Genomic DNA, 26,576 nt, shown 5'->3' on the forward strand with positions numbered 1-26,576 from the left:
TCTTTAATCACAAATGAAAATAGAACTCTGAAGAAAACATTGTTATAGGAGAAATATCTCCCACCAAGTTCATGTGGCAAGATGCTGCTTGCTGAATAAATCCATTACACTGCAGAAATTATAGAGATAAAAACCTAGGTTTTATTATGCTTACACACAGGTTCAGATAGTAGAAAAATAACCCTGAACCAAACCTGGAGTTTCTATCAAGTTTCTGTAGAGAAAATGACATCAGAGATAAAATAACTTTTTACCACACAACAATCTTTATGACCCATAAAAGTCACAGAGGCCTAATCAAGCAGACTCATTATCTTATGTTTCTTTGAAATAAGGCTGAACAAAGTTAAAACTAATTAGTAAAAAGATTAAATTATAGATTTAAATGTCGAATTAGCAAAACTGACATTTATGAAAGGACAAAGCTACATTTTAAAGACATCACAGTAGGCTAATTGAGGGGAAGAGGTTTACATGTCACAAAGATAACAAAGGTTCAGGATCAGGGAAATTCTTCCACAAATAAAATCTGTTGGGAATTTTTGAAGATGCTGCATTCCCATATTCATTCTGTTTGGTTTCTTATCTCAGGAATATCAGAAGTCTTCCCATTATAATATAGTTTCATGAATCAGATTTTAGACAGGTGAGAATACTACTAATAGGAAACAAACTTCAGTTAGCCAAATGTTTTAGGAAGAAAGACAATAAAATTGAATGAGAGGAAAATGAAAAATTCCTGTGATATCTAAAAATTAACACTAGTATTACCAGATACATATATTAAAATGAGGAAGAAGAATATTTTAAGAAATACAAATGCAACAAGGTACACTAGATAGAAGGACAGGCTTGAACTCAGAAAAACCAGAAGTTAAATCCCATCTGTATGAATGTTTCAGGTAGGGATTGAATTAGGCAATAATAATAATAAACATTAATAGAGCACTTTATGGTTTAAAAAGCACTTTGTACTCATTGACCAATCCTCATAATAACTCCATGGAGGGTTACAGTTTTTATCAGCTATCCTATTTAACAGATGAGGAAATTGAGGATGAAATAATTAATCAATCAATCAATCAACCAATTAATTATGTTAATATTCCAGAATCTCATAACTAGTAAGTAAATATCTGTTTTATAAAAGTTTTTCACTTTTAATAATAAATAAATAAATGAAAGTTTCTCACTTCTAACCTTTAATTGAAACTGCTCTCTCCAAAGTCACCAGTGATCCCTTGCCAAACCTAATGATGTTTTTCTCAATCCTCCTCCCTGACTAAAGCTATTGACAATGTTGATCACCTTTTCCTCCTTGCGACTCTGTTTTTTAGGGTTGTTTTTTTTTTGTTTTGTTTTGTTTTTTGTTTTTTTTTGGTGAACTTTCTGTCTCCTGGGTCTCCTCTAACCTATCTGACCATGACTTCTTAGGGTCCTTTGCTAGCTCTTCATCCATGCCATGCTGATTCAAAACGGGTGTCTGAACCCTCTTTTCTTCTCCTTGGAAAATCTTGGTTGGTGCTCTCAGGAGCTTCAATGAGTTCCATTAATGACTTTTGCTTTGGAGATGCTTTCTAGATCTATAAAATAACCCTGGTCTCCACCATGATCTCTACTTCATGACCAGTTCTATTTTGGACATAGTGAGCAGATGTCCTGTAGGAATCTCAAACAAGACTCGTTATCTTTCCCCCTAAACCTCGCCTGCTCCTCAACGATCTTATTATTATTATCGGGAGCATCAGTAGTCCCAGTCGCCCAAGCTCACATCCTTGGCATCACCCTCCGCTCCTCCCTTGAAGTCACCCCACATATCTGGAGTTTGCATCTCTAGTGAACAGCAGAGTGCCTGCCATAAAATAGACATGGAATAAATGCTTGTTAATTGAATTAATAGCTAATAACTACTATTTATATAGCTCTTTAAGGTTTATAAAATGCTTTAAAATATTGTCTCATTTGAGTATCTTTTGCCAAGTCTTCTTATATCTACCCTCTTAAAAATCTCTTCTCTATTTCCTCTTCTTTCCCCTCACATAGCTACGGCGGCAGGGACGCAGGCTCTCACACTTCATGGTCGGACTATTGCGATAGCCTTCTGGTTGGTCTCCCTGACTCAAGCCTCTTCCTACGCTAATCTCCCCTCCACATAACGGTAAAAGTGATAGTCCTGAGACACCCATTGGACCATAGGACTCTTCTGCTGAGAAAGCTTCAACGTTAACAACATCACTTCATCCGACTGGGGAGCCCACATTTCCCCCATTATGCCACATACCCTTTTGCAAGAAGCGTCTTCTTTCATCTCTACGATTTGTAAAGTTCAGTTTCTATAATTTGCAGACACCCCATCTCCTGACTCTGGTTGTCCCCCGTGCCTGGAATGTTCTCCCTTCTATTGCCATACCCTGGCTTCCTTTGAGTGCTGGCTAAAATCCCACCTTCTACAGGATGCCTTTCCTGACCTCCCTTAATACTAGTGCTTTCCCTCCTCGATTGTGCCCAATTTATCCTGAATAGAGCTCGTTTTTACATAATTTGTGCGCGTTTTTTCCCCTCTTAGACTCATTTCAAGAGGCTTTCCCTGGTATCTCTGGTTGTAAATGACCTCCTGCCCATTAACTTTGTATTTAATCTGGATTCATTTTGCATTTTCTTAGTTACATACACGTATTTTTTTTTCCACAGTAGACTAGAAGCTTCTTAAAGACAGAGCCTGGTTTGTTTTCAACTTTGTTTCTCTAATGAACAGCAGAGTGACGGTCATAAAATAGACATGGAATAAATGCTTGTTAATTAAATTAATAGCTAATAACTACCATTTATATAGCTCTTTAAGATTTACAAAATGCTTTAAAATATTGTCTCATTTGATCTTCCCAACAACGTTGGGGAAATAGGTGCTATTTTTATATTTTACAGGTGAAGAAATGGAGGCAGACTAATGTTAAATGACTTACCCAGGATCACACAGCTAGTCTCTGAGATCAGATTTGCAATTTGGGTCTTCCTAAGTCTAAGAATGCATTAGCCAGCTGCCTAATTAAGTGTAATTAAATTGAACCTGGCTCCAAATCCAGCATTCTTTTTTTTTTTTAATTTTAAAACTTTCTCTTCTATCTTAGAATCAATACTTTGTAGTTGTTCCAAGACAGAACAGGAAAGGCTAGGCAATGGAAGTTAAGTGACGTGCCTAGGGTCACACAGCTAGGATGTGTCTGAGATCATATTTGAACCCAGGGCCTCCGATCTCTAGACCTGGCTCTCAATCCACTGAATCATCTGACTGCCCCTCCACTCCAGCATTCTATCCACTATTTACCACACTGCCTCCAAAGCCCTGTCAGTCTTTAGGAAGAGGACTCTATGTTTACAAAATGTTCCAGTTTTAATAGCCAATGGAAATGACAGAAACAGAATTGCATTAATTAGGTTGGTGAAGGAAGGTACTTCCTAAAATTAAAGTACGTGACCTTATAGCACTGAAAAAAGAGAAACTCATAATTTCCAGCTAGATCAAGTTATGGTCAGCATTGGCTTGAAATCAATATTTTTAGAACTTCTCTTTTGCTTTTCTGTCTCTTATTGAACTGCTGTGTAATATGAAGTTTAGTCCGGACCTCTTCTTCTTTCTTTTCCCGTCACCTCTGTGTCTATCTAGGACAGCCCAATTGGACAATAAGACTGATCCTCTTTTCTTTCGAATGTTCCCAATCAGTGCCGATGGATATAATCATGCTGATCGCGGGACCATAATCCAGAATGAGAGGATTGTTCAGGAAGAGTGCACAAATAGAATCTGTCTTAAAGGTCTCCCTACCCAGCTTCCAGTTGATCTGTAAAAGACTTATTAATGTATGGTCTGCCACAATTCTATTTCTTTTTATTATTATTATTTAAATAAATGAGCTTAAATAAAAATCACCTGGTAAATGATGTAGGAGAGCTATAAACAGAAAGTGAAAGAGACTATAGAAACCTTTAGCAAATGCCAGTCATTTCCTTTCATAAAATCCTAAGATTTTATAATTTTTTTCATGGTCACCCTCCATTTCTCTCTCCTCTCTGTTAATTCATGTTCATTTCCTCTTTTCAGAAGAAACATTCACTATTTAAGATTTTCATTCCCCCTTCCATCATTCTAGTTCTGAGTCTGCTCAGTGTTTAGGAATGATACTTTGCACTACCCTGATGGGTATGCCACTTGTACATTGTTTTGTAAATGCCCCTATCTCTGCTCATCTTCTTCCTACCACTGTGCCTAGTCTAGTGTTCAGCACATGGAGAGTCCTTGGAAAATGCCATCGAACTAACATATTAACTCTTAAGCCGCTAAGGCTTATCCTTATTTGTCACCTGGGATAATCCATTTTGCTGCTAATGTGCAAAGCTGTAGGAGATTAGGATGTTTTAGGATTAATAGAGCTGTTTGTGGTCCTGTGATGCTTCCATGGGTGTCCTCAAGTAGCATGATATTTGCATATTGTTGCCATGGATCTCTTTTCCAAACCTGATGAAACTATAGACAGATTGCAATCAACCAAGCAAATTGTGTTGATGGATTTTGAAGTCTGAAATATATTTTAGAAATGCCACAAACATAATGTCACCTCAAAACTATTTAGTCTCTCCCTCTGTCTTATTTCCTCTCTGTATTTTTGTCTCTCTATTTATTTATCTCTTTCTCTACTTCTTCCTTTTCCTTTCTCTCCAGGTCTCTGATTTTGTTTCTTTCCCTCTTCACACTGCTTAGATCTTCAAAACATGAACTCCTTATTCTCTTTCCTTTTTCTTCCTCAAACACCCTCCCCTTTCTCCTTTCTTCCTTTATCTAGCCATAATATGGAACAAAAGTACCATTTTTGCTATTTGTTGTGCTTATTAAATAAAGACATAATCTTTGCCCTTTTAATTTTACAAATAGATGAGGTACATAGAGGTATTCCCCTCATATGGATTAAATTGACAAAGTCAATAAAAAAAAAGGAAAATGCTGAATGTTGGAGGGACTATGAGAAAATAGATATTTTAATACATTGGTGGAGCTGCAAATGGTCCAGTCATTCCAGAAAGTAACTTGAAACTATGTCCAAACAGCTCTTAAACTGTGCATGTCCTTCGATTCGGTAATACCATTACTAGATCTGTACCCCAAAGAGGTCAAAGAAAGAGGAAAATAACTCATATGTACAAAGATATTTATAGTAGGTCTTTAAATGGCAAAGAAATTGGGTACAGGGTGCCCATTAATTGTGGAATGGCTGAACAAGTTATGGCATGTGTATATAACAGAATGGTATTGTGCTGTAAGAAATTTTGAAAGTGATGATTTTAGAAACATCTGGGAAGATTTGTATGAACTAATGCAAAGCGAAGTGAGCAGAATCTAACAATTTATGTAATAACAACAATACCATGAAGACAAATGACTTTGAAAGATTAAAAACTTTGAACAATACAATGCAACCAACCGCAGTTCCAGAGGACATATATATGTGTTTGTGTGTATATATATAAAATATATGTGTATCTCTGCACACATCCATGCATACAAACACTCTGTATACAGATGTAACATGTTACATATACTTTTATTTGTACTCTATATATACACATGTATATAGGAATATTTGTATACATGCATATGTATCTCTATATATATGAATGATGGTTAATGCAGGAATTTCTTTTGTTTGATTATCCATATTTGCCATGAGTTTTCTTTTTCTTGCTTTCTTGGGGATGGGGAAAGGAAGGGGAAGTAGAAAGAAGAAAATTCAGAACTGAAGACAAAATTAAATGAAATCAAATTTTTAAACAAGTAGATAAGTTGAATGTTTTATATTCCTCTAAGGAGGAAATACTCAAATTAAATTGCTTCATGTATGCGGTCTTCAAGTAATTTCCCCTCCCTACTGTGGATCAATAATCTTTTAAAATTACTATTCTTTAAGTATTCTTATTTATTGCCTCTAGGTTTTTGAAAAGTTGTTTAATTATTGGTCAAAGGTCTTGAACTGCTCGAGTCCTTAAATGTTTGGAAGGGTAGTTCAAAAATGGTAACCAGAACAACACAACATAATGGAAATTATCCCATGGGCTACTACTGTAACAGTGGCTAACCAGTACCATATCATACTGAAGGTCAGATGAAATCAAGTTAAAACTGGATATGGCCTATGCAGCAAAGCTTCATCATGCCTATCTTAATGATCCAGAAAAGGTCTACAATTATAACTATTTTCAAGGTTCTAGGTAGTCACTATATTTTAACTCTATAGCATACACTCAAAATAATAGTGGAAAAGCACAAAATCTAGGCTTAGAGATTAACAATTAATTAATCCAGGAACTTTAAACATGGTAAATAATTAAGGTAAGTGTTAGAGTGGAAAACTTTGGAGGATATCTTAGTAGCTCTCCAAAAGTTGGGAATTAAATATCTACAATCTAATTTAGAGAAAAGGCTAAAAGCAAATTCTGAGTAATGAGAAAACTTTTGGAAACAAATAATGTTTTGAGGACTATTATAAAATGCACCACTGCTAAAAGGAATAATAAACTGGAGGAATTCCATGCAAATTGGAGAGACCTCCAGGAAGTGATGCAGAGTGAAAGGAGCAGAGCCAGAAGAACATTGTACACAGAGACTGATATACTGTGGTAAAATCAAATGTAATGGGCTCCTGTACCAGCAACAATGCAATGACACAAGACAGCTCTGAGGGATTTATGGTAAAGATGCTACCCACATTCAGAGGAAGGACTGCAGGAGAGGAAACATATAAGATAAACAATTGCTTGAATGCATGGGCTGAGGCGGACATGAATGGGAAATAGACCCTGAATAAGGACACATGTTACAACCAGTGGAAATGTGCGTTGGCCATGGGTGGGGGGAGAGCGGGGGGTGAAGGGGAAAGTAGGGGCATAAAGTATGTAAACAGGTTAAAAACAAATATTAATAAATGTCTAATAATAAAAAACAAATAAAAAAATAAAATGCACCACTAATCATTTGTGCCAGTACTAGATAAACAAATCATAAGTGGAGTGAGGTTAGCATCGTAATTCTGTAGTTCCACAGTTTATGCTTTATTAAAAAAAAACCAAACCAACCATATCCTATTTCCCACACTTCCTATCACATTTCTATTTTATCTTTAGAACTCTCTAATCACCGTATTGTGTTCAGTTCTGGGCACCACATTTTAGGAAAGACATTGACTGACTGGAGTGGGTCCAAGGAGAGTAAATAGCACAGGGAGAGGATGGAAGACCATGCCATACACGAATTGGATGAAGGATCTGGGTATATTTAGTTCAGGGAAGAGAAGGATTGGAAAGGATAGACTATCTTTAAATATTTGAAAGGCTGTCAGGTGGAATAAGCACAAGATTTGTTATATTTGGCCCCAGAAGATAGAATTAGGAGCATGAGGTAGAAGTTGCCAGCAGGCAGCTTTCCATTAATCAATTAATCAAGCAACGAGCACTTATTAAATGCCTATTATATATGATTTATGTATGTATTAAGTGGCAGACAAATAAAGACAAAAATAGGAGCTCTGCCTTCAAGGAGATCGGATTCCAATTGTCTAGACGACATGCAAATATATATATATGAATACAGTATACGTGAAACATGATTAAGGGAGGGAGTGGAGTGGAAGAACTTGGAAGAGGTCTCTTAAAGAAGGTGGAATTTGAGCTGAGGCTTAAAGGAATGTGGAGAAGGCAGGAGGCAGAGCCACAGGAGGAGCATCCTCTGTATGGAGGGCAGCCAGAGTAACTAGATTGTAGAATAAATGGACACATTCCGCTGAAGCAGTTCATTCCCACTTTTGGACAGTTCTGTTAGGAAGTCTTCTGGCTCCTGCATTCACAACATACTGCCCCCTTCTCTTTACTCATCCAGTCACCACTCTTGTGAAGGGCCTCATCACCTCACATCTTGATTAATGCAATGGCTTACTGATTGGCCATCCTGCCTCAATCTCCATTCCAATTCTAGCTTTCGTCCGAGTGGCAAAATGATTTTGTTTTTGTATTCTAGGATCTAGCAGAGTGCCTTCTGGGCTTTGAGAGCATAACAAGTATTTGTTGAATTGATTTGAACTTAATAATCCAGTGACTCACAAACTTTTTGCCACAGTTGACCCATTCACTTTATTTTATTTATTTACTTATTTATAAACCCTTACCTTCAATCTTAGTCTCAATTCAAAGGCAGAAGAGCAGCAAGGCCTTGGCAATCAGGGTTAAATAACTTGCCCAGAATCACACAGCTAGGTAGTGTCTGTGATCAAATTTGAACCCATGTCCTCCTGCCTCTAGGTTTGGTGCTTTTTTATTTTTTTAACTCATTCACTTTAAACATCATCTATGGAAATACTCAAATTAAATTGCTTCATGTATGTAGTCTTCAAGTGATTTCTCTTCCCCACTATGGATCAATAGCTTTTGAAAAATATGATTCCTCAAGTATAATTTATTGCTTCTAGGTTTTTCCAAGTTTTGGGGAGCTCCTTTAGTAAATATGTCCAATGGTATCACATACACAACTCATTTAAAATTTTCAGTTCAGTTTGCTCTCTGTAAATGTTTTGTAATTGAGAATCATACTATGAAAGTTCATCTTGTAAAGGTGCTTCATAGCCATTTTAATTTTCCTGTTTAGGGACATCTTTAAGCATTTTTGAGAATTGTTTCAGGGATGTCAGAGGCCATTTAACATAATTTGTCCCCAAACGAGAATTGTTTCTGCACCAATACCCAAAGCTTAACATTGAATACAACTGCATTAAGAGAAGCAGGAGGTTCAGAATAAGAGAGGTCATCATTTTGCCGGATCAGGCAATTTCTTCAGTGTTGTGGTCAGTTTGGGGCCTTGCATTGCAAGCAGAACACTCACAATTTGGAGCACAATCAGAAGAGGACAACTGGGATGTTGAGGAGACTAGATTGTCTCATTACCTTTTTTCATTAAAATATGAGTTTTTTCTTAAAATTGTGCCTTTGTAATTCTGTTATAAACTAGCTGTTTGTTTTTAATTTGGTAACACAGCATGCATTGCATAAAAATGACTAAAAGCAAACCTACATTGGGAATGGTTATTGTCACCACTGGGTTACTTTTGAAAATATGTTGCTCAAACTGAGCTCACGTATGAGAGTTTCATTGTTAGGATCTTGGTCATTAACACTTTTGCTTTCTTTTCTCTTTGGGCTTTCCTGATTCTACTTAATTATCCATAATGAGTTTGGGGCAAAAAACCACTTTTTTATTAGCCCTTCAAGTCCCAAACTCTTCAGCAATTATTTTTAACACACACTATGGAGACAGAGCAACAATTAAGTGATTGTGCATCCTACATAAGTAGGTGAGATCAATGACATATTCTAGACTAATAAGAAGTCGACTTTTCGATTGTATTGCCAATTTCAGTCAATCTTCAATGGTTTTCTGTAGAGCAAAATACTCCGAATCCAGAAAACAAAATACTCAATGACAATGACAACGTAAATGGAAAGCACAATGACAATAAAGAAAAGAGGTGCTGGGTAATTATAATGACCCAAGCTTGGTTCTGGAGAAGAAATGTGAGAATAACTCCCTTCCTTCATTGCAGAGGTGAGGAACTATGGGGAATGTTGTCTATATTGCTAGATACAAATCAGATGCAAATGCCAGATGTGGGTTGGCTTTGCGGAACTGTTTTTTTTCCCCCTCTTTTCTTTGCTAATCTTTGTTACAATGAAAACACTCTTAAGTGGATTGAGGAGAAGGATATATTCAGATTTGTGTGTGATATAGAAAGAAAAGGCATCAATTAAGAAAAACTATCTAAAACCTCATAACAAAAACTGATGTTACTGTCTTGTACGTAGCTACATGAAGAAATTCCATGGAAGATGCTAGCTATAGTGTTGTTCTTGGATGGCATTTTGAATAATGAATTTATTTTGGAATTTTTGGAAATTGGAATATTTTGGAAAGTCACAGACCAGATAGATTGAAAGATTGGACACTCTTAGATAGTGATGGTGGGGAGGAGTTGGTAGCATCTCTCCCCACATTGCTCAACTTGGCCCTTTCAGAACCATCTTTTGGGGAAAGAGAAATTCAGTTTATCCATTCATTCAAGATGTTAGTGAGTTTGTGGAGACTGCCAGCCCAAGGGCCAATTGTGATGTAGATGATGGTCCCCTGGGAGCTCTACCAGTGACCACCGAGCCAATTTACATGGGTAACTGAGCAGCTGTCCCACGCTTATGACTTTCTGATTCATCAGAGATGCAGGCAACATTTGAAATGCTGACCTAAAGGTGAAAAACTTCTTTTCTTATGGCCAATCTCCAGATCGAGGCGATGCCTCACTGGAGTACAGTTCCTATTCTAAACAACCATTAATCTTTCTGAAGGTGAAAAGGTCAAAAAAGCAATTTTCCCTCTAAGTATTTTTTTAATAGGAGAAAAAGTGGATTCTCTGTACCGTTCCTATCTGTGTTTATGTTTCCTAGCATTGTTCCTTCCTCGAAGTTTTATTTATTTGAAGATGACATAATAACTTTGTGCCATTGACCATTCCGCTTCCTCCCAGCTGTGTCCAGAACTCCCATGACAATTCTGAATGCAAGGCCGCTCATAAATGGTATGTTAGCAAGGGATGACAGAGCAGAATGAATTAGCTGTTTATTGGAGGATTCAATAATTAAGCCTAACATGTCGAGTTTGGACTTATGTGTTGTTTTGTGAAACAAAAGAATGCTTAGTGCTTCCAAGGTAGAAATATACAAACTATGAAAATCCTTGGCTGTGTCCCTAGTTGCCTCTTTAATACATTTTACAACTATTTCATGTTATCATATATTGTGTGACTCTTACTCATTTTTTTCTTATGAATTCTTCATGGAGGCTCTACTCATCATGGTGGAGGCCTTACATCATTTAATTTTATTTTCCTTAGCATAATTAACCCCGAGTTTAGCAAAAGTTAAATTCTGATGGTTAAAAATGAAGGGAAAAAATGTTCCTATTCACCATGAATCCATTCAAACCAAAAACAAGCCCAAAGCAGGTAAGGACTCAATGTTAATATAAATAAGCTTCTCAGTTTTAAAGAGAGGCTTGAGAGAAATTACTCTCGACTTAATAATACGACATGGTAAAATGAGACATGAACAAAATTTTCCTTTGAATATTTAAAAATGAAAATAGAAGGAAAGAAAAATGATTAGCTGCCTCCAACTTTGGTTTAGAGAATAAAAAGTCATATCAATCATATGGATTAAGAGAAGAAACTATAATCCTTACTTCTGTGAATCAGTGGCCTGTAAATATACCTTCTTCTAAGTGAATTTGATAAGATAACATTTCAAGTTTATGGAATTAAAAATATGGAACTCATATTTTGTGAAATCTGAAACTTCAGACTTGAGGAATTTTCAAACTAGAGTCCCATCCATCATTCATTAGATAACACTGCCAAAAATGTTTTCTCCTGTGGGGAAGCCCTATTAGGTATCATGAATACTCAAGAGAAGGAGTCAAAATTCTGGGAACTCGAAGCAAAGAGCCACAGAGCTTCCAGTTACAGACTAGATCAGTGGTTCCCAAACTTTTTTGGCCTACTGCCCCCTTTCCAGAAAAAAATATTACTTAGCCCCATGGAAATTAATTTTTAAAAAATTTTAATAGCAGTTACTAGGAAAGATAAATGCACCTGTGACCATCACCTCCCCCCCCCCGGATTGCTGCAGCACCCACCGGGGGTGGTGGCACCCACTTTGGGAATCACTGGACTAGATCCTTAGTTTGACCAAATCAATTCAACAAACATTCATTATGCATGAATATGTGGTAAGCAAAGAAAGCTGAGGGAGGAGATGTGACTAATGGCAGGGAGGAGATCTATGATTGAGAAAACTGTTACAATATGATAAAAATGGTCCAAGGGGAAAGAAAACTCTAAACAGGGAATGGATATAATTCCCAATAGGCACTGTATTGTCAACAATATAATGGTATATGTTAAATGACATATGAAATATATATGCTATGATGATACTCCAGTATGTCATAGAGCTGGCTACTGTTTGAACTCCAAATTTTCAACTTAGTCTTTTTGGGATTTTTTTCTCATGAAAAAGCAACTTTTATATTACAAGGGGAGTGAATGAAAAAATAGACTTGATTTTACAGATACTTTGAAAACAATTTTTAATAAAATTCAACCATTCTACAAAGTGAGAGATGCCTGTATTTGGCTTATAGGATTAGGGTGGATCCTTTCTCTCACTCTTGTTGGCTACAAAAGGAATTGACATTTTAAATTCTCAGACTAAATGAAAGGAATTAAAATAAGAAATTGTGATTTCCTAAATCTGTTTCTTTATTCCTAACCTTTAAATTCTCCTCCATTGATGTGACTGCCAAGCACAGTTACTTGTGATTCACATTAAGACATCTGGCTACTCTTGGTAAAGGCAATGAACATTCAGAAAAGAAAATTTTATATTTTTAGTTCTCAGGTTTTTTGTGTCTGTGTGATATTTTCTGAATTTTAAACTCCATGTTGGTGGCCAGAATATAACTGTCTAGTAGAAGCAGTGAATCATAGCATTTCAGGACAAGAAGGAACCTTAGAGATCAGTCAGTCCAACACCTTCGATTTACACTGTAGAAATTCAAGCAGGAGATGTGAAATGATTTGTTTAAGGGGGCTGAGCTGAGATTAGCTTCAAGGTTTCCTGAATTACAGTTTGCAGGCCATTTCTATTATATTTTATGGTTCCTTACAATGGGTAGATAATAGCTATTCAATTACCATAAGGCTATAGACTTTAGAAAACATTAGAAGAGCATAGCCATTGGGAGGTGCAATAAAGTCTCCTTTATTTTTCTTATAGATATATTATTCACATATATGTTATTTAATCACACACACATTTTGAAATGTTAATGGAAACTTAAAATATAATTCATAGTACCAGTGCTATACTGCCCCTTTTCAGAAATCGATGCCATTACATGAATCACTGCTATAATCAGAACCAAGGAGAAAAAGATAGGAGAAGTTTTTGCAGACTAGTTGTGACTAAGGGAAAAAATGCTAGATATTCTGGATTCTCTCTGCAGGACCATATGTAGTACAGGGTTCTGATATAATTCTGTGTCTTTCAATTAACTTATTCTGGACCAAAGAGGCATTTATGGCCCTTTGCTTCCATGGGTGAATTAATGTTCCTCTCAAAGGATAGTCTGTTCACTACCTTGGGGGTTCTTGTTATTTTTAACAAATATATTAATAGCTGTGTTTCAATATAATCACTTTTCTTAGTAATCCTAAATAATTTATTTTATGTATTCAAAAGCATTAGTCTTAGAAGGGGGTCCCTGGCTTCACCAGAACACAAAAAAGGTTAAGAATGCTTACACTGGAGGATCAGTGGCCTTAACGTTACTTTCTTTTAATTTTTTGATCATGTTCAATTTTAGTGTTCCTAGAATTTTTCACAAACCAAAATGTATCAGACATAAAAGAATAACTTCCTGGGATCCTCCTCTCTTTTCCATATTCTACTCTTTCATTGCTGAAAAGTACTCTCTCAATTTATTAGATGGCTCCCGAAAAAATGAATACCTGGAATTAAAAAAAAAATTGGAGGAAAAAAATCTGGTGGATTTCATCCGATGAGTCCCTCATCTTGTTCTGTTAAAGTGACAGTCACAAGAGTTGTACCTGGCTCAGATGGCAGGGGGCAAAAGTCATGGGAGAGAGGGAAAACAAAAGACTAGCAGAATTATGAGAGAGGCAGGAAGGAAGGGAGGAAGAGAGAAGGGAAGCGGAGAGCCAAAGGAAGAAGGAAGAGAAGGGGACAGGGGAGAGCCAAAAGAAGAGAGAAGACAGGGAGAGAGGGGGAGAAAAGAGACACTGTTTTCTCCATTTGTCACTTCTTGCTTAAATGGCTCCAATTTTATGTAACTCCTTCCTCAGAAGAGAAAAATTCTGTGTCATACTTCAAAGAAAAATTAGATAACTTCAAACTCAAATTAAAAAAAAATATCCCAAGTTTCTCCCTGTGGCATTTGGCCTATTTGGTGAGTTGGTGGCAGAGTTGGCAGGAGTGGGCTACTCCCGAGGGCCAACACGGGGGAAGGAGCAAAGGCTCTGGGGGAGTTTTCCTAGACTGCTTGGTGGAAGTAGCTTGACCCAGAGACAAGCGGAAGACTCCATTGCCAGGTGTACCAACTAGCAGCAGGGAGATGATCTGTGGGGGAGAGAAGCTCAGGATCTGGAGAGAGCAGCTTCTGCCTTCTGAAATGGCAACGCTGATGGGAATTCTTTGTGTTTGAGCCTAAATTAGTACAGTTTCATCGAAGCCTCAAACAGAGCAGACAATTCTTCTTCTGACTGAGGGCGGGGAGCCAGTTTAGTGACTCTTTCCTGAAATAGTAAAGGAGAGGGGGGAAAGCTGAAAGGCTGCTCAATGACACTGCATTCACTCTCTCTTTAGACAAGAGTGATCTGCTAACAAAAGAACACGGCTTCTTTTTATCCTCTTCACCTTCTTTTCTGGATATACCATTTGTCCTTCTTAACTGACATGTACAGAGTGCCCAGCTTCCTTCCATGCAGGATCTCCTTCGTCATAAGGCCCGGGGCAGGGCTTAGACCTTCCAGGTGAGAGAGCAAGCTCAGGGAGATGAAGGGATCTGGCCAGGGCCACTTGGGGAGTAGAAAAAAGAACTGGGGTGCAGCCAGGTGCTTTGTACTGCCCTATAGCTGCCTCTTCTCCCACTGGCTGTGCCTCCAAACAGGAGATGCATGCAAGAATTTTTCTGTTTTGTATGAGTTTTTGAAAGTTGTTTCTTCTTTCCCCATTTCACTATGCCTCACTATCCTGACTCCCAAAGGACTCAATAACCACACAAAAAAACCCTAAAAAACATTAATAATCTAAATAAATGATAAATATGTTAAATAAAAATTAAATAAATATTAATCATATAATTAAAATATATTAAATAAATAAAAATACTAAAAAAATAATGCTAAATAAAAATATACTAAATAAATAAAAATACTAAATAAATCTAACTAAATAAATAATCTAAAAAGTAAATAAAATAATCAAAATTCTGTCAATAAACCATGCCAGGGGCAACAAGGTGGCTCAGGGGAGAAGAGCCAGACTTGAAGAGGAGGAATCCTGGGTTCAAATTTGACCTCCAACAACCCTTCACTGGGTAAGTCACTTAACCCCAACTGCCCAGCCCTTAAAGCTCTTCTGCCTTTGAACAGATACTTGGTGTTGATTCTAAGACAAAAGGTAAGGGTTTAAAAAAAAAAAAAAAAAGGTTTATTCTATGCCATACCACCTAGAAAGATTGAGAAGGATGACACTAATGTGAGCATGGCAGTGAATTCTTACTAGGATCAGAGATTTGNGAAGGAAGGAAGGAAGGAAGGAAGGAAGGAAGGAAGGAAGGAAGGAAGGAAGGAAGGAAGGAAGAAAGGAAGGAAGCACCTATATCAACCCCAAGACAAAACTAGTTGGAGCTCTTTTGAGTTGTCAGATATTTGCTGGGTGACTATAAAACAATGATGTAGAGTTTTCTAGTAGTTCTTATAAACAATCTTATTATTTTGTAGTCATGGCTGGTAATAAGAAGATTCACCTTTTTTAATTGAATCCTTGAATATTCTAATTGAATTAGCAAACTTATTTAGTCTTATTCTGGTTTAATTGAGGTATTATAACAAAACAAAGAGAATTGGTTTTGGGGTCAGAGGGACCTGGGTCAAGTGACTCTTGCATATTGACTGTGTGACATTGGATAAACCATTTAACCTCAAAGGAGGAGGTATGTCTCTTAGATTATAAATTGCAGAGAAGATACTAATTTGTACTGATATGAGAAATTCCTCACTACTAGTTCCCTAAAAAATACAATTTTACTCCACATATTTTGGCAATGTGACATGTTATCTTGGGGAATCATAATAAACTTGTATCAATACTAATTAACTTGTATTTTAGTAGCTGCTCTTGAATTTTAAACTCTCTCTGAAATTACATTTTGAGAATGAAAATCTCAGAGCTCTAATTCATTTGGAAGAAAATTGTTGGGCTAATGGCTGAAATTCATTTCTAATAACTAAGGCAGTTAGATTGTACAGTGGATAGAGTTCCAGGCCTGAAGTCAGGAAGACTCATCTTCATGAGTTCAAACCCAGCCTCAAGCATTTACTGGCTGAGTAACCCTGGGCAAGTCACTGAACCCTGTTTGCCTATGTTTCCTCATCTGTAAAATGAGCTGATAAAGGAAATGGCAAACCAATCCAGTATCTATGTCAAGAAAATCTCAAATAGGGTCAGGAAGAGTTGGCTACAATTGAACAACAATAACAAAGACAGATTATCAGGAATCATCTATGGATGCTAGATGTTGCATATGGTCTTTTTTGGGTGCTATGTTGATTTTGCTTAATAGTATTGCTTTGGGAGTGTGTTTTTATTTTGGTCAATGACTGGTTTATAACATAAAAGATCATTAATGAATTTTTAAAAAATATAGCAAGTCATAATATACTGACTTAGGGGAAAGAGCACTAAACTCGGAGGCAGGAGACACGGTTTGAAATCTCAGTCCTAACTGAGGGACTTAGTAAAAAGAATGCTATCCCCCTCCAGAGAAAGAACTGTTGGAGTATAAATGCAGATGAAAACATATGATTTATCACTTGTTTATCTGGGTATATGATTTAGGGTTTGGATTATATAAAATTATTCACTTACATTAAGAATGAATAATATGGAAATACGTTTTGTGTGATAATGCATGTATAACCCAGAAAAAATAAAAATTGAAAAATTGTAAAAAGAAATCTCAGTTCTGTTACTTATTACCTATGAGACACTGGTTAAGTCACTTAATCTTTCTGGGCCTCTTTTTCTTCTCACTAAAAAGAAGAGGCCAAACTAGATGACCTGACTTCTAAGGTTCCCCTTTTACCTTTCATTTTTATAATCCTAAAATCAGGCAATTTAACGAGAAAATCATAGATTTTTTTATGATAAAATAGCAAACATTCCTGACCATGGCACTCTTCAGAGGTTCCCTTGAGGAATAAAGAGTATCTCTTTGTTTCCTATCCAAAGTTAGAGGCTATTTTTCAGGCTTCAAATTACAGCTGCTTCATTCCCAAGAACAGCCCTTGATTCTAGCCTTGGTTGATAACTGTACAGTTTGAAGGGCTCTCTTAAAATTTATCCTACTCTAAGCTGAAACAGTGGCTTAAGAGAGAAAAGAAAAGAGAGAAGAGGTTAAGTCTTTCCAAACTATCTGAATATCTGCCTTGGCTAGAGAAATATTAAGTGGCTCTGAATGATAACGTTTAACAAATATATCTATATGTACATGTGTGTTTGGAGTTTGGGACTTTTGGATATGACATAACTTATATATTTATATTAGTTATAAATACAGAGAAGAAAAAACGATGAGTTTTTATCCTCACCTCCATTCCTATTTGACACATTTCTGTTCTGACTTTATATTGGTAGTATATAACCAGTACTCCTCCAAAAAATCATACTCTCAGAATTATGTTCCTGGAAAACTGCTAAGCAAAACTGTCACAGGTTTAGTTTAAAAACAAACAAACAAACAAAACAAACCCATACCTTCTGTCTTAGAATCAATACTGTGTTATTGGTTCCAAGGCAGAAGAGTGGTATGGTCTAGGCAATGGGGGTTAAGTGACTTGCCCAGGGACACACAGCTAGGAAGTGCCTGAGGCCAAATTTGAATCCAGGATCTCAAGTTCCTCTGAATCACCCAGTTGCCCACCAGGTTTAGTTTTAAGAGCCACTATTATCCTTAATAAAATAAGAGAAACATTGTAATTTTCCTTAAGGAAAGAATATAGTAAAACTTTTAAAATATTTTCATCCTATTTCATGGGAGAGACTGCCAAGAGTATTTCATGGGTATGGAGAAGTGGGAGATAAAATAGATTTTTGTTCACTGAAAACAATTGTTTTAAAAACCCTTCCCTCTTATGATAAATATTTTATATTGGTTCCAAGGCAGAAGGGCAGTAAGGGCTATAGGGGTTAAGTAACTTGCCCAGGGCGCACAGCTAGGAAGTATCTGAGGGCAGATTTGAACCCAGGACCTCCTGTCTCTAGGCCTGGCTCTCACCCAGCTGCCCCCGCCCCATCCCAAGTTTTTTTTTTTTTTTTTTTTTTTTTTAAAGGATACTACATTGAGGAAAGTACTAAAGAGGGGTTTCAGGGCCGTGGGAGTCTTGCCTCCATTCTTAACGGAAAGCAGCCTTTTGGTTGCATCATACAAGTATCAGGTTAATAACACCTGGCTCTGTGGTGTGCAGTTCTTTATGGAAAAACACAAAGGAAAAGGAACATTTGGTATCTCCTCCCTCCTTCCAGCTTCCTCCCCTCCGCTTTAGAAAGGTTTGCCCTGAGGGGTGGGCTTGCAAAAAAGGAAGCAGCGCCTCTTCTGGGGGGCCGGATTTCATTTCTTCCAATATAAATTTTTAAAAGTTTTCCTCCTAAAAATACGTTGCTGTGCTTACACCCATCCGTAGGGAGGACGGTGTGGACCTCCCGTCTTACCTGAGGCAGCGTGCCTTTGACCAGCGCCGGGATATCAGCTTTGGAATAACCAATGGCGGCTAAGCCATCGTCAACATTCAGATCAAATAAAAATTTCCGGAGCGTGTCAGCCAAAATAAGCCCGGCATCTTTGATTTTGGCAGTGCGGACGTCGGCTCCTGAAATAAGACATAAAGGCTGGACCAGAGCCTAGAAAGCGGGGAGGAAACCTGCTCTGAGCTGAGGTTAATCCCAGTATCAGCTCGCGCCCTCATTTGCACATAACTGTCATTTCCCGGCCTCGGGAGAAGGGCCGGCAATGTTGCCTCCGCCTGAAGTTAGGCTAACTTGGAAAATATGGCACGAAACCAACCAGGCGTGGCGACGCCGCCGCCGAGAAAACACGGAATACCTCCGGCGAAGGGCAGACAAGTTGGCAGCTGGAGCCAACTCCTTTTCCCGCCTCTCCAGAACGATCCCTTTTTGAAAAATGACCTTGATCAAAAACAAACAAACAAACAAAACAAGTGCTCAAACCTTCCTCCACACACCCACCCCTCCCCGTCTCCAACTTGTCCCTGGCTTGGGAGGGGAAAAAGGAAGAAGGAAAGGGATGAAAAAAGACCCAGAAAGGGAGAAAGCTCGCGTTTGGAGGTGGAGGCTGATACTCTCTAAGAGCAAACTTGACAAGCGTCAATTTCAAGATCTGGAATTTGCTGACATCTAGAGGTGTGATCTTTGCATTTCTCTTAGCTCTCCCGCGCAGCGACGCTTTGAATTCGGATGCTATGAAAACACCTTTCTGAACAATGGAGATGGATAAATACAAGGAAGGCCCCGAAAATACGGGCAATCGCAACCACAAAACAGTAGAATAATAAAATAGATATGCACACACACACATCAGAGGTGGTACATAGGAGGAAACCCTTTCCAGTTCTTAGTAGAGTCAATAAATTCTTCAGTAGATTTCATTAGACTGCAAGCTCCCAAAGGCCAGGGGCATGTTTCTTTGAAAGGCTCATCGAATGATAAGGAGCAGAGACCCCACACAAAAGCCTCTGAAATGACAATTTCTCATGTGGTCATTTACAATCACTATTGTCAATAAGTCTAAGTTTTGGAAGATCATTTGATATTTTTATTAAGTCATTCTGTTATTTATTCTTAAGAACATAGGTCTGGAATCAATTATAAAAGTATAGTATATCAGGGCAGCTAGATAACTCAGTGGACAGAGAACCAGGATTAGAGGCTCAAAGGTTCACATCTGGCCTCAGATACTTCCCAGTTGTGTGACCCTGGGCCATTAACTCCAATTGCCTACCCTTTACTGTTCTTCTGCCTTGGAAATGATTCATTCTAAGAAAGAAGTCACTAGTTAAAAAGAAAAAAAAAACATGTAATATTCTCAAACAGGGACACATCTAAAAGTGGGCGGGTTTTGCGTAGGTTGGTCATTAGGTTTTTGTGGTTGAAATACTACAATGGTTTTTCACGCCATTCCTGGTCTAAACATCATCACTGTCAAGAAATTATTCAATTAAAAAATTAAATTAATAAGAAATTAATTTCTAAAAAATAAAAAAATTAAAAACAATAGTTTAATCCACATTTAAAAAAAGAAATTAAGGGAGGGGGGAAAGAAGGGAGGAAGGGGGGGGGGGTGGAGAAAGAGGGCAGCTGGGTAGTTCATAGGATTGAGAGCCAGGCCTAGAGATGAAAGGTCCTAGATTCAAATCTGGTCTCAGATACTTCCTAGCTGTGTGACCCCAGACAAGTCACTTAATCCCCATTGTCTAGCCACTCTTCTGCCTTGGAACCAGTACACAGTATTGATTCCAAGATGTAAGAGAAGGGTTTTTAAAAGAGAAATTAAACCCTATGTAAACATAAGGTAATATTATCATTTAGCCTGGCAATAATTTCTCATTCTTCAGTTTAAGCTAAATTTCTCCTGCTTTGACAGTAAAAACTAAGAAAAAATTCATCATACTCTCTGTATAATGATTCTTCCATTTTATGCCCATTTTAGTAATCCAGCTGTGCCTTGCACTATACTTTGAAAGTTGGCAACTTTGGGAAATGAAGTATAAAAAACTTGAGTTATTTGAAGGAATAAAAAGGAAATTTTTACAAGGAACAGAAAAATCTATGGATTATTAATTTTGAAGACTAGTCTCTTTTTTGGTGATGGAGGTGATTATGTAGAAAGACAACAATGCATTTTTCCTTTTGTTAGAAAACATGCCATACTTTAAAAAAGACTGTCTGCCTTTTGATCCAGCCATACCACTGCTGAGGTTATACCCCAAAGAGATAATAAGGAAAAAGACTTGTACAAAAATACTTATAGCTGTGCTCTTTGTGGTGGCAAAAAAATTGGAAAATGAGGGGATACCCTTCGATTGGGGAATGGCTGAACAAATTGTAGTATCTGTTGGTGATGGAATACTATTGTGCTCAAAGGAATAATGAACTGGAGGAATTCCATGTGAATTGGAACAACCTCCAGGAATTGATGCAGAGCGAAAGGAACAGAAGCAGGAGAACCTTATACACTGAGATGGATACACTGTGGCACAACTGAACTTAATGGACTTCTCTACTAGCAGCAATGCAAGGATCCAGGACAAGGCTGAGGGACTTATGAGAAAGAACACTATCCACATCTAGAGAAAGAACTGTGGGAGTAGAAACAAAAGAAAAACATATGGTCGATCACATGGGTCGATGGGGATATGTTTGGGTAGACTCTAAGAGATCACCCTAATGCAAATATTAATAATATGGAACTAGGTCCTGATCAATGACATATGTAAAACCCATTGGAATTACTTGTTAACTGGGTGCGGGAGGAAGGGAGAGAAAGAACATGAATCATGTAATCACGGAAAATATATTCTAAATCAATTAATTAAATAAAATTTTTCCAAAAAAAGAGAAAGAAAACATGCTTTTAAAAGTAGTTTAAAAATAATATTTCAGAATTTTAGAAAATATGAGAATAAACCCAATAAAATGATACAGATACTACCTAGATAAAAGTGTTAGGATGGGCAGGAAGCTTGGCTATTGAGTTATTTCATCAACCTAGGTTTAGAAGAGCTGAAATGTGGCTTAGGCAGGAGGCTAAAATATGAGAGGACTATTTTTATAGCTTCTTTGCTTCTGGGAAGGTAGTCATGAAATATGCCATCAAAAACTCTAGATTTCCTTGTGAGGTATATTACAATATAAGAATATTGGTGCTGGATGGAAACAGAAAATCTCAGCTAACTCAGAGAACATTTTTTTAAAGACTTGATATAAGAAAGGACGAAAAATATAAAGCTAGCAAAGTTGAAGGTTACAAAAAAGGGCCTTAAGCATTTTAATGGCTCAAGTAGAGTATAACAAAACAAACTTGGGTGTAAAAAGCTTACCTTTTTGTTACTGAAGCTTTACATTGCAGAAAGGGCAGGTTGTTAGTTCTTAATAACAAATCTTGCCTGCAAGGGGACCTAATTTTTTCAATATTTTCATTGGCTTTCTTGGATGTTAATTAATGTTAGCTTTGAAATTATCTTTGCTAACCGGAATTGAAAGTTAACAATTGGAGTTCCTCCTCCTTATAATGTCTAGATACTTAACAAAGCCACCCTAGTACCAGTTTGGGCTGCCCACCAGCCCAGAGAATGGGATATATGAAATACAATACTCTTTCCCCGCCTAAAGATTAACAAAAATGATCACAGGAAATCAATCTTCCAGAAGTAGGTATAGCAATATCAAATTGCTTTGTGACAATGCTCATTTACCCTAGGTTTCTTTGAGTAACATAATATGAGTAATATAATAAGAATAAGGGAGGCTGAGCATACTCAGTGTACATCCAATGTATCACCTGGAGCCCAAGAATGATAACATAGCAACATGCAGGAGTATGTATACATATCCTAATACCATGTAAAAATTTTTTTAACATTTTTTAATTTAAAATTTTGAGGTCCAAATTTCCTCCTGCCCTCCTCTCCCAGTTTCTTGGGATTCACTGCTAACTTTTAAAGAAAATTCTGGAAAATGAAGTAAGAATAACATGATGACATTCTGGCTAAATAACTATTCTGGCAAATAGAGAGTTAGCATCTACAATATACATGTTTTAACAATTTTCAATTCTTTGAAAATTGTTAATATACTTTTGCGGTATATAAAACTCTACAATTAGATAATAAAAATTGGGAGCAGAGGGATGGAGAAAGAAAGAGCAAAGCCCAAAATGAAAATTTCATTGATATTGATAAAAATTCCAAGTATCTTTCAGGGTCTAACAGTACATTAGAATTATCATTATATAAATCAATCATTATTATACAAAAACACTCTCCAAAATCTTATTGTTTGGATTTACCATGTATTAGATTCTGAATAAGTGAGTTTGTTTTTTTTTAATTTTTAACCCTTGTACTTTGGTGTATTGTCTCATAGGTGGAAGATTGGTAAGGGTGGGCAATGGGGGTCAAGTGACTTGCCCAGGGTCACACAGCTGAGAAGTGGCTGAGGCCGGGTTTGAACCTAGGACCTCCCGTCTCTAGGCCCGACTCTCACTCCACTGAGCTACCCAGCTGCCCCAAGTGAGTTTTTTTTTGTTAAAAAATTTTATCATTTGTCAAAAATGATTATAGCAGCCACTTCAGACATCAGTGGGAGGTTAGGAATTCCCTCCATTTGGGGAGGGAGAGAAATATGGCAAATACTATTAATTACTGTGAAGTTAGTGGAAATAGTATTTCTAATAATTGCATATGCTTATAGGATCTAGAGCTGGGAGAGACCTTAAAAAATCATATATTCTAACTCCCTTGTTTCACAGATGAGGAAACTAAGGCCCAGAAATATTAAGTGACTTGTTAATCATGTTAAAGAATCATGGAATTGGAAGGAACCATAATGGTCATAGGCTCATAAGATCTCAAAGTTTAGAGCTAGAAGAGACCTTAGATAACACAGAGTCCAACTCTCTGATTTTACAAATGCAAATCAAAAGCTCAAAAGTTTTCAGTGACTTGTCTATGGTCATAGCAGCTCTAAATGGCAAGGTCAAGCTTTGAACCCAGATCCATGGACACTAAAACCAAAGCTATATAGTTTATCTATCTATCCAAAGTAAAAAGTCCCTCTCTAGAATCTAACTGATGGCAATCTGGCCTCTTTGCATACTTCACAAGGTAGCTTTCCATACTTAGAAACTTCTTTCTTACATTTAGCTAAAACATTACTGATGAATAACTAGAGTTTTCATGATATTTATTAATATATAATTTGTGGTCAACTCTTTGTGACCCCACTTGGGGTTTTCTTGGCAAAGATATACTGTAGTGGTTTGCCATTTCCTCTTCCAGCTCGTTTTACAAATGAGGAAACTGAGGCAAACAGGGTGAAATGACTTGCCCAAGCTCACACAATTAATAAGTGTCTGAGGATATATTTGAATTCAGATCTTTCTGACTCCAGGCCCACTGCTCTATTAGCTTCACTGGGTAATCATTACAAAATACTAATAAACTTAAAATTCTCTCTTGTAAGGAAATGGACCAGTAGACAGAAGGCTAGTCTTTATAGAATAATTTTCTAGATATTTATACCTGGGTAAGTCACTCAATTTTTGCAAGTCTCTGTTGTCCCATCTCTCAAATAGAAATAATATTTTATCCACTAGAAGGCAAGATGATCACTTGTAGTCCTTCTCGTTCTAAAATTTATGATTCCATGAACTATTGTTATAATCTAAGGCAAGTTTCTGTTTTTTTGCAGTGTCAAACTCTTCCCTCTCAGCAATATTTTTAGCTTATTATATACAGTTTTGTCATTGGTAAGCAACATTGAGAAGTTCATTTGTGTCATTTATATAAGTAACAGACTTGTGAATAATAGGATCATACCCAAAATCTTTGCTGTCTCTAAGTGCCGCTCAGGAAACATTTGGGATGTGAAGGTAAATACTGCTGGGGATGTGAGTACCACAGAAAGGCCATGGGGCTGCAGGGAAAGAAAAAAAAACACCAAAAAATGATGAGTATTAATGGATATGAGAATTCGTTCTTCAACCAGTAGCTTTTAAACACTGACCTGTTTATCATGTGACCCAAATAATTGAACATTAGCCCAAAGCTATAAGAAATAGAAAATGCAATTTAAAAAAAATTTACCACCAAAGAATGATCCACATTATAATCCTTTGCTTTATATGTCTTCACTAAACCAGAAATTGGGTAAGACATCCCATGGCTGGAAACAAAAGAAATTCTTCATTCAGATACATGGATGTGATCATTTTGAGTCTCTAAAGTTAATAGATAATTCTAACATTAACAATTCTCCTCTATGTATGGCACTTAATAAAAGATTCTAATGAAACTGAATAAATACCACATAGAATTCTCTATTTCATGCAAACCCACCTATTCTTCCCCACCCCTGTCTGGTTGGCCTGATAATCTAGAGATACTACTCAGTTAGAGATATGTCTTTTCATGAATAAAAACTGGAGTATTTCCATCCAAAGGCTTATAGTATTTTGTGAGAAATAAATGTTGATTCAAGAGGAAAAAATTATCCATCAATTCCACAGCTTAACTGGCCTTCCCATCTCCAAAGATGAGAAGGCATCACTCAGAAAGTTTCTTTAAGCAAATATAATTGAATTTTAATGCATACATAGCCTGAAGATGTATCCTTAGTGCACACCTCCTACAGGATGCTATCTTCATTGGAAGTATGACACTGGGAATGCAATGTGTCCTTAGTGACACGTTACAGTCATCACTGTGTTTTTTTACCATTTAAAAATAATTTTTACCATTTTTAAAACCATTTTTACCAAATGTTTCCATTTTTACTATTTTTTTTTAACATTTTTACCAAATGTTTCTCTTGGTGGATTTGAATATAATCTCCATGAGGTCAGGAACTGCTTCATTTTTGTTTTTGTAGCCCCAGAGCCTGGCAAATAAGTAGATGCTTAATAAATGCTTGCTGGTTGATGGTTTAGAAGTTCTTTGAGGGTAAGGGTCAAGCTTTATTTATTTTTGTATCTTTCTTAATACCTAGAGTAATGTAGGCATTTCCACGTCTGTTGAAATTGAATTAAGTGGAACACTATCGGAAAAGGTCCATTCTGTTAACAGTTTTTTCTTTTTTACTTTTGGAAATGGTGGTAGAAAGTATAAAAGAGGAAATATCTTGCTTAAAGTCAACAATAAATGACATTAACTTATTCAACAAATATTTAATGAATATATACTGTGTTTGAAGTATTAGATGGGGCAATAAGATTCTGTTTCTGACCTCATGGTTTTTATAATCTAATAGACAAACAGACACTATCCATTCACTGAGAAAACATTATAATAGGTTAAGTTGAAGTTTTCTCAATAGTATCTCTAACTCTGATCATTAGTCATAATAATTCTTGACTGTCTAAATCTAGAAGTTAAGATGATGAAACCAGATCTGGACTTAGCTCACCAAAGATGAACACCAGCATTTCCAAAGCCAATACCAGCAAAAGCACTTGCCAAGTGCATGTTTGACTTTGCCTCGATGTCATCAGGATTTCTAACAGCTCTGTGAATAATATAAATACCCAACATTAAAATAACAGCCCTGATATTTCCAACTGGAAAAAGAACTGCCTGAAGGCAAGATAAGGAAAGAATGTGATATTCAATGGGAAGAAAATTTGATTGAATTATTCAAACTACCAGCAGTTTTCTAAATCAAACCAAATGGAGGAACATTCTCCAATAGGCAGTTTCAGTAAAGGAATAATAAATATACTGTCATGTTGGCCATATGAGACAAAAGCCCTGTGGGAAGAAAAGTACTGACCCTTAAAATGTTAAGACATTTCCAAGAAAGTTACCCAAAAGCTCATTTTTCTTCTTCAACTGTAAATGATCAGG

At 36.8% G+C, this 26,576-nt stretch overlaps 1 protein-coding gene across 3 annotated transcripts; it reads right to left on the reverse strand.

Annotated features, from left to right (window-relative positions):
- Nucleotides 1–1,178: 1,178 nt before the first annotated feature.
- On the reverse strand, nt 1,179–26,214 carry ADHFE1 (alcohol dehydrogenase iron containing 1). Of its 3 annotated transcripts, none has more exons than XM_044657982.1 (5): nt 26,140–26,214; nt 24,822–24,900; nt 24,555–24,651; nt 18,652–18,809; nt 1,179–1,852 (listed from the first exon to the last, which is right to left on the reverse strand). In XM_044657982.1, the coding sequence occupies exons 1-5, from the start codon at nt 26,196–26,198 to the stop codon at nt 1,745–1,747; spliced, it is 501 nt and encodes a 166-aa protein (XP_044513917.1). In that variant the 5' UTR covers nt 26,199–26,214; the 3' UTR covers nt 1,179–1,744. The 3 variants fall into 3 exon arrangements, with proteins under 3 accessions (XP_044513917.1, XP_044513918.1, XP_044513916.1); XM_044657983.1 differs by lacking the exon at nt 1,179–1,852 and adding an exon at nt 18,245–18,409; XM_044657981.1 differs by lacking the exon at nt 1,179–1,852 and having other exon boundaries at nt 18,245–18,809.
- Nucleotides 26,215–26,576: the final 362 nt, after the last annotated feature.

This window comes from Gracilinanus agilis, chromosome 1, assembly GCF_016433145.1.
Source record: "Gracilinanus agilis isolate LMUSP501 chromosome 1, AgileGrace, whole genome shotgun sequence".
Lineage (NCBI taxonomy): Eukaryota > Metazoa > Chordata > Mammalia > Didelphimorphia > Didelphidae > Gracilinanus > Gracilinanus agilis.